The 9,452-nt window shown below is 52.0% G+C and overlaps 1 protein-coding gene across 3 annotated transcripts in view; it reads left to right on the forward strand.

Annotated features, from left to right (window-relative positions):
- The window catches only part of fgf13a (fibroblast growth factor 13a), a 755,468-nt gene extending 746,313 nt beyond the window's left edge, over nt 1-9,155 (forward strand). For all 3 annotated transcript variants that reach the window (XM_070882897.1, XM_070882899.1, XM_070882898.1), the window contains one exon: nt 7,768-9,155. In XM_070882897.1, the coding sequence (XP_070738998.1) occupies nt 7,768-7,901 (134 nt within the window). In that variant the 3' untranslated portion in view covers nt 7,902-9,155. The remainder of the gene's footprint in view (nt 1-7,767) is intronic.
- The last annotated feature ends 297 nt before the right edge of the window (nt 9,156-9,452 follow it).

The raw sequence follows: 9,452 nt of genomic DNA on the forward strand, positions 1-9,452 counted from the left end.
CTCGGTTGCAGCCGCAGAAACTGCCTTTTATATCCGGAAGGTTGTTTGTGTCCTCCTTAGTGAATACTGAACCAAAGTACTTATTCAATTGGTCTGCCATTTCTTTGTTCCCCGTTATGACTTCCCCTGATTCTGACTGCAGGGGTCCTACGTTTGTCTTTACTAACCTTTTTCTCTTTGCCATTGCCTATCCACCGTCAACCCTTTAAGTATCATTTGCCAGTCTATTCTAGCCAATTAACGCCTCAAACCATCAAAGTTACCTTTCCTTAAGTTCAGGACCCTAGTTTCTGAATTAACTGTCACTCTCCATCTTAATAAAGAATTCTACCATGTTATCGTCACTTTCCCCAAGTGGGCCTCGCACAACAAGATTGCTAATTAGTCCTTTCTCATTACACATCACCCAGTCTAGGATGGCCAGCTCCCTAGTTGGTTCCTCGACATATTGGTCTCAAAAAACATCCCTAATACACTCCAGGAAATCCTCCTCCACCGCATTGCTACCAGTTTGGTTAGCCCAATCAATATGTAGTTTAAAGTCACCCATGATAACTGCTGTACCTTTATTGCATGCATCCCTAATTTCTTGTTTGATGCTGTCCCCAACCTTACTACTACTGTTTGGTGGTCTGTACACAACTCCCACCAGCATTTTCTACCCTTCGGTTAACAGAAATATATCAATCTCAGATTTAAAATGAACAATTGATCTCACACCAATTGCCGTTTGTGGAAGAGAGCTCCAGACTTCTGCCACCCTTTGTGTGTAGAAGTGTTTCCTAATTTCACTCCTGAAGGGTCTGGCTCTAATTTATAGGCTATTCCTGGTATTGTTCTAGTGAATCTTCACTGTTTTCTTCTCATGGCTCTAATAGTCTTCATCTTATAAGGAGAACAATTTGAGAGCCCTATTTTCACCGCAGGTTGGGGAATGAATGTTCCCTGAAGCAATGGATCAGCGGGTATTGTATGAGGAAAGTCAGTGATAGAATGATCAGACATACACTCTGGATGGAGTGGGCTTGATGGGCCCCATGAACTTTCCTTGCCCTTAGTTTTCTCAAGAATTTGGTGCATCATCTGCCCAATATCTGTGTTAATAACAGTAATAACACATTGGCCAGAAATTTAAGTGAATCAAAATGAAATGCTATAAATAGCGCCAAGTGTAGTCATTTTTTTCATGACTTGCCAGCAATGATGAAAGGGCCTCATTTGTATTTGAAGTTACATTATCTTCTGTCCATTTGATTAATGTTCTTTGTAACACTTTGAGGAGAGTGAGATGCTCCTGAATAATTGGGGATGTTTTGATTCATTTCACTGAATCCATGTTGTCCTATTGAACATCACAGAGTGAAATACTCTGTATTGTTGACCCATGTTTTTTGAACTCTACAAAGGAACTTTTATCTGCGGAGTATTTGCAGTACACAGAATTGTATTGAAAGTGTTATGTCTGTAATGTACTTATGAATGACTCCACAAGGCAATGTGTTGTGCTTAAACTGTAGTGACCTTGGTCCTTTATTCCAAACTCCAGAGTGAGGCACAAGCATGGTGGGCAGCCTTTTATACAGGGCCCTGCCACCAGGGCAGGAAACCCCCAGTCTCCACCAGTTGTACCCTCTCGTGGTGCCAGCATGTATGTACACAGTGTAAACCTTATTGACAGTATATCAGGTAAACAAGTCTCCATCTTATGAAACCACACAGTGACTACACAGACAGTACATCCATAGTCTGCATATACAACCTCAGGATATCCCAAAATTCTTTACATCCAGGGAATCCGTTTTGAAGTGTAGTCACTGTTGTTATACAGGCAAAGGCGGCAGCCAGCTTACGCACAGCAAGGCCCCACAAGCATCAGCGGAGATAGGCAACAATTTAATCTGCTTATTCGGCAATAGCGGGGACCTGGCTCAAAACAGGGCAGGGTTGGGCACTAAATATTGCTCTATGAGCTGTTCAGGAAAGGTAGGGAAGGAAAGGAAGGAGGTTGTGTGGCAGTATTGGTTAAGGAGAATGTTACAGTGCCGGAGAGAGCGGCTGTCCTGGAATCTATTTGGCTAGAGTTAAGAAATATTAAGAAATATTAGATATGCCATTACACTACTATAGGTCACTGTGTTCTATAGGCCACCAAGAGTGGGAAGGATATGGAGGAGCATATTTTACAGGGAAATTAAAGAGAGGAGCAAGAACTATAGAATAGTGATAAAGGGGGACTTCAACTATCCTAATATAGACCAGGATAGCTGGAGGGATAAATGTTGGCCAGGACACTGGGAAGAACTCCCCTGCTCTTCTTTGGAATAGTGGGATCTTCAGCAGTAACAACAACATGTATACAGCGCCTTTCACGCAGTAAAACGTCTGCAGGTGCTTCATAGGAGCGATTATCAAACACAATTTGACTCCAAGCCACAAAAGGAGATATTAGGACAGGTGACCAAATGCTTGGTCAAAGAGGTTGGTTTTAAGCAGTGTCTTAAAGGAGAATTAACAACGATGTGTGGGAAGGGAATTCCAGAGCTTTGCATCACATGGGGCTTCGATTTAACATCTCATCTGAAAGACGCCATTTCTGACAATGCACAGAGGATTATCTGCTCAATTCCTACATTATAGGCGCTATATAAATAACCCGTAATCTTCTGCCTGAGGCAAGAGTGCTGCCCACTGAGTCATGTTAGCTGTGCTTTATATCGCAGTGCTTTCCATACCAGCAAACTGCTCAGTGACAATGCGATCAGGGCCACAGATTTACTTCTGACCATCTCATTCCTGCTGCAGGTTTGTTGAGGAGGGGGATGATGGAGTTTGAATGGGACAATCCAGGCGCAGTCAGGTTTTCAGTCCTTCTCCTCCCCCCCCTCCGCCGCCAGCCCACCCCTCATCCCCTCCAGTCCTGCCCACCCCTCACCACACCCCTCCCCTCCCGCCCACCCCTCACCACAACCCTTCCCCACACCAGCCCCCCCATCCCTTCCCACCCCGCCCCTCACCACACCCCTCCCCCCTGCCCACCCCTCACCACACCCCTCCCCCCCCGCCCACCCCTCGCCACACCCCTTCCCCCACTGCCCACCCCTCACCACACCCCTCCCCCACACCAGTCCCCCATCCCCTCCCCCCACCCACCCATCATCACACCCCCTCCCCCCCACACACCCTAGCCCCCATCAGCCCACCCCCTCCCTCCGCCCACATCTCACCACAACCCATCCCATGCCAACCCACCCCTCACCACACCCCTCCCCCCGCCCACCCCTCACCACACCCCTCCCCCACTCCAGCCCCCCCATCCCCTCCCCCTGCCCACCCCTCACCAAACCCCTCCCCCACGCCAGCCCCCCCGTCCCCTCCCCGCCGCCCACCCCTCCCCCCGCCCACCCCTCACCACACCCCTCCCCCCGCCCACCCCTCACCACAGCCCCCCCCCCACACACCCCCTACCCCCAATCAGCCCATCCCCTCCCTCCGACCACATCTCACCACAACCCCTCCCATGCCAACCCACCCCTCACCACAGCCCCTCCCCCCCCCACACACCCCCTACCCCCAATCAGCCCATCCCCTCCTTCCGACCACATCTCACCACAACCCCTCCCATGCCAACCCACCCCTCACCACACCCATTCCCCACTCCCCATCTCCACCCCATAGTGCAAAACCTTGCTTCCCCCTTAAGATATCGTGCTGAGCTGATGACCAGTGGGACCCCACAACCAATTAATACTCAACAACTACTTGTATTTATATAGTGCCTTTAATGTAGTGAAACGTCCCAAGGCGCTTCATAGGAGCCATTGTCAAACGGAATTTAACACCGAGCTGCGTAAGGAGATATTACGGCAGGCGACCAAAAGCTTGGTCAAAGACGTAGGTTTTAAGGAGTGTCTTGAAGAAGGAAAGAGGTAGAGAGGTGGAGAGGTTTAGGCAGGGTGTTCCAGAGCTCCCCCTCTTCATACGATCCTCTCACCCGCCCTCCCCCCCACCCCGCATCCCTCGTCAACCAATGGTTGAGCGATTATAATCAGGGATTCTCAAAAGGGCAGAATTATAGGAGCGTAGACATCTCGGGCAGTTGTGGGGCTGGAGGAGATTACAGAGATAGGGAGGGGCGAGGTCATGGAGGGATTTGAACACAAGGATGCAAATTTTAACATTAAGGCATTGCTTAACCGGGAGCCAATGTAGGTCGGCAAGCACAGGGGGTGATGGGTGAGCGGGACTTGGTGCGAGTTAGGCTATGGGCAGCAGAGCTTTGGATGAGTTCAAGTTTTTGGAGGGTAGAAGATGGGAGGCCAGCCAGGAGTGCTTTGGAATGGTCGAGTCCGAGGGTAGAAAATGCACGGATGAGGGTCTCACCAGCCGGTGAGCTGAGGCAGGGGCGGAGACGGGCGAAGTTACGGCGGTGGAAATAGGCGGTGTTGATGGTGGTACAGATATGTGGTCGGAAGATAATCTCGGGGTCAAATAGGACACCAAGGTTGTGAACTCAGCTGATTGCAATATGTGATGTATGTTTTAATAAGCTCCAACTGCACAGTAAGGATTTTTGTGGACATGTGAGGAACAAGTCAGTATCTAGGGTGGATTTTTGGCATTGTTGTTTTTGGGGCGGTAATGGCGGCGGGGTGGGAAAGTTAGCGCCCGGGAACAGTTTGAGCCTCAGTCGGTAAGTTTGGGTAGCTGGGCCCTGAGTCAGGGGGCGCAGCGCTAAGGGAGCTTACCATGGGAAACTCCCGAGCTACAGAGCTGGGCTGGGAGCGCTCCCGGAGGGAGGATGGTACCTATAAAAAATACCACATTCCCAAAACATTGGCCACCCCACCACAACACAAAGTGCTAAAAACATTAAAAGAACAAACAATCGCACTTACCTCAGGAGTCCATTCCTCACCTGTCCACCGATGGGATGGTGGGACGGCCCTGATTTCCCGGGTGGTCACTGCGGGGCGCGCTGCGGGGCAGACGGGTCGGGCAGGAGCACAAACTTGCGCCGGTGTCGTGAGCAGGGGTGTTACACACCGGGCGCAACTCTTCCGGGCGGTGCTGCTCCGCGCCGCCGCTAAACCCGACCCGAGGATCGCCGCGGGGCGCTGGAGGCTGGCCGCCCGCCCAGAACACCTCACCCCCGTCATTGCCGCCACTCCGGGGCGGAAAACGGGGCGCAGAGGGCCGGGAAATCCAGCCCTAGCTAGTTAAAGTCCCAAATAGTTTTCCCCGGCGCACCTGCCTGGCGAGCGTGCCGTGCTGGCTCTATTGTTGGGCCGAAAGCTGCCAAATCATCGGCCTGTGAAGAGTCCGCTGGAGGCTGCACCCTAAGGTGCTGAATGTGGAGCCCCAGCGTCCCTGCGGCTGCACATTGAGTCTACTGGCTGCCGCTCCGCCCGACACCCTCTTCATCCGAAAGATCCCTGATCCCTCCCCGATCTCCAATCCCCTCCACCCCCTGATCTCTTCGCTCCCTGATTCCCTCCCCCCAATCCTCACCCCCCCGATCCCCCACTCCCCGTTCCCCTCCCACCCAATCCCCTCCCCAACCCTGATCCCCCCCGAATCCCCACCCCCCGATCCACTCCACCCCAATCCCCTCCCCCCCCCAATCTCCTCCCCCCTCCCCACAATCCCCTTTCCCCCAATTCCCCCCCCCCTGATCCCCGCTTCCCCCCCGACCTCCTCCCCCCCCGACCCCCTCTCCCCAATCTCCTCATCGCCCCCCTCCCCCCAATCCCCTCCCCTGATCCCCTCCCGCCCCGATCCCCTCCCCCCATCCCCTCCCCCTCAATTCCTTCCCCCCCGATCCCCTCCCTCCCCACCGCTCCCCTCCCGTCCCGTCCCGATCCCCTCCCCGATCCCCTTCCCCCGATCCTCTCCCCCACCCGATCGCCCCCTGATCCCCTACCCGCTGATCCCCTCCCCCTCAATTCCTTCCCCCCGATCCCCGATCCCTCCCAACCCCCTGACCCCGATCCCGCCCCATGATCTCATCACCCCCCTGATCCCCCTCCCGATCCCCTCCCCCCCACCCCCACCTCTCACACCCGCCCCCCCCCCCCGATCCCCCCCACCAGGATGTGCCACTGTTGTAAGTCTCAAACTAGCAGTGAGCACGTGGCTATAGAATCTTTCACTGTATATCACGCAGCAGATTCATGGATGGATGTTTCCACTCCAGAATTGACCTCTTAAACTGTGACAGTGTCGAGCTCCCCAGCCCTGGCGTGTTCAGAGAGCTGCACAGTTTAAGTGGGCTTAAATCACTCTGAAGTGAGCAGAGTATTCTGCCTTCGCTGACTCAGAACTCTTGTAGTTTCTTAAAATTGCTGTCAGGAATATATTGGGAAAATGCCGGAGTGTTTTACTTGGTGCTCAGATTATATAAAACACAGCCCCCAGACCTGGCTGGCCCAGATCGCATTAATCAATCGGAACACTTACCAATGTTTATTTTTTAATGTTGGATTGGCTGACGAGTGAAAGCTGCAGCTGGTGACTGCAGTTATACTGCAGGTAGCGACTCGCTGTTAGGGTTCACACTGAGCCCGGGATGTCGCTTTCCACCGGCTCCTTCCCACACCATTCCCACTTCCAATTCCCGAAGCCTCCTTCCCATCGCTCAGATGTCGTGCTGTTGGGAGGCTGCCCACCACGGGCTGGGGGGAAATTGAGACCTGACCGCGGCAACTCACATTTCAAACCGTCAGCTGCTGCGGGACGGGGAGGGTGGCGGGGGGGTGAGAGGGGGAGGAGAGGCGGGGGAGGAGAGGGGAGAAGGGGAGGAGGGAAGGGGAGATGGGGCGGGAGGCGGGGTGGGGAGAGGAGGGAGCAGGGGAGGGGGAAGTGGAGTGGAGGGGGAGGGGAGGTGGGGGAGGGAGCGGGGGAGGGGAGCGGAGGGGGAGGGGAGGCGGAAAGAGGGGGGGAGGGGAGGGGAGGGAAGGCAGGGGAGGGAGAGCTTCACCCTCCGCTGCCCAGTGTGATGGTGCGTCAATGTTTGTGCCCATACGCACTTGCATACACAAACGTACACTCACACAAGCTCACTCACTCACTCACTTGCAAACTCACTCATCATTCACTCACACTCTCACTCACTCACTCACACTTACATTCTCTCACTCTCACTCACTTACTCACAAACTCACTCATCACTCACTCACACTCATTCACACACTCTCACTCTCTCACTCACTCACTCACACTCACATCATTCACTCTCTCACTCTTTTACACTCATTGACTCACTCACACTCACTCGCTCTCACACTCACTCACTCTCACTCTCTCACACTCATTCACACTCTCACACTCGCTCGCTCACACACGCACACACTCACTCACTCACACACACGCTCCTACACTTAAACACACACACAGACACACTCCCCCCACACACACACACTCACACCCCACACACACATACACACTCCCCACACACTCACACTCACACACCCCACTTACACTCACACACACTCACACTCATCCCCCCCCCCCACACACACACTCACACACACTCCCCACACTCTCACACTCACTCTCACACTCCCCACTCACACTCTCACACACACACACACACACACACACACACACTCCCCACACTCTCACACTCACTCTCACACTCCCCACTCACACTCTCACACACACACACAGACACACACACACTCTTTCACACATACACACACACAACACACACCCACTAGCAGCGAGCAGCGGGCCGTATAAACTAACGATGATTTCCTCTTTGATTTCCAGTTGCCCTGTACAGAGAACCATCGCTTCACGAGCTGGCAGAGGTCCTGTCCCGGTCTGGGACCCCCACCAAAAGCAGAAGTGCCTCAGCGGTGCTAAACGGGGGCAAGACGGTGAGTCAGACGGAATCGACGTAGCCGGGTGGCAGCGTGTCCCGTGTCTGGACACATCGCGTGCGGATGCTGGCGACACATTACGAGCAGACTCTCTCTTTCTGTTGTAAAAATGATTCAGGAAACAAGCCACTGAGCTGAGTAAGGTCGCTCTGGTATCAGCCTTTTGGGTCTTCTGGTCTCTCCTGTCAGTGGGTAAATCCCCATAATTTTAGCCGAGAAAATGCTTGTGTGCATCTCAGCAGGCACCTGGACAGCCAACGGAACCTGTTTTTTTTGAATGTGGTATGCTGCAAGAATTCCCCCTTTGTCCCGTCATCCGACCTTTCTCCGGGGAAAGCATCATTAAAAAATGTCTCACATCTGGTTCGCCAGCTGAAAACAAGGTTACAATTCGGCAACGGACACACACACAAATAAACCAGACCACATTTGCTCTTAGTGGGGGAATGTAGCTATCTTTGGGTTTTACTAAAGGAATGAGGATCTGGCACACAGTAATCGCACCCCGATCTTGGCTCAGTGATGTTCAGTCCCACTTGATCCACTAGCGTTCAGTTGCTTTTCTTCCCTCCAATTTGCCCTCCTGCAGTTCTACCGTTTTTTTTATACTCCAGGATAGGATATCTTTCGGGAGCTAATCAGGGTTGCTAAAAACGGAAACAAATTTAAAAGCAAAATGTACAGGAATTAAGTCAGTGTCTCTCAGGCTGAGTGCACAGTGGGTCTAAGTGTAACTGTAAGCAATCTTGAGGAAAGGGGTTTATAGATTTGTAGTGACAGTAATCTTATAGTGCAACGCCTAGATTACAGAAATCAACTGGTTAGCAAACTGTACCCTTGTGAATCCTTCTCACCTTAGGCATTCGCACATTGATCTTATTGTGGTGACTTTTATTCTTAAAGAAAGTGTGGAGTTTTAGGGTGACTTCATTTTGATCACGAAAAAGAAAGTCTTATTTGTAACTCTTTTCCTGTACTGGGCATGTTGGGAATTGTTGTGAATGAAGTTCCCTCGGCTCTCGCTAGTACACAGAGGTTGCTGTTATTATGTCAGTTAGTTTAGAGTTTTATTTTAATTAATCTGTTGCATGGGAGAAGGCTGGTAATCATAGCATGACTTAGGATCTGTGTCTTGAACATGTTGGATAATGTGCTCCAAATGTTACATGGGTTAGAAAGTACAAGCGGATTCCCTGCTTCTGTACAGTTCAGTTGTTTATGATTTGTTGCATACACCAACAGATGCACTGAATAAAATATTTATATCAAGCTACACTTAAACTGTCTCTTCATTTGTGAGCAAGCGGACTGTTTTGTGTGTGCAAGCACATTCATAGAGGTGTGCATATTGTGTGTGTGTTTGTAAGTGTGTGTGTATTTATGTGTCATTTGCCATTTGGCCCTTCGAGCCTGCACCACCATTCAATGCGATCATGGCTGATCAATTGCTTGCTGCATCTTTAGGGACACATGGGGGGAGAGAGGTGGGGAGGGTGGGGGAGAGACGCAGGTCAGGGGGAGAGAGAGAGAGAGACGGGAGGGAAAAGACATGAGGGGCGAGAGAGAGACTCG

Source organism: Pristiophorus japonicus, chromosome 6 (genome assembly GCF_044704955.1).
Source record: "Pristiophorus japonicus isolate sPriJap1 chromosome 6, sPriJap1.hap1, whole genome shotgun sequence".
Taxonomy (NCBI): Eukaryota; Metazoa; Chordata; class Chondrichthyes; family Pristiophoridae; genus Pristiophorus; species Pristiophorus japonicus.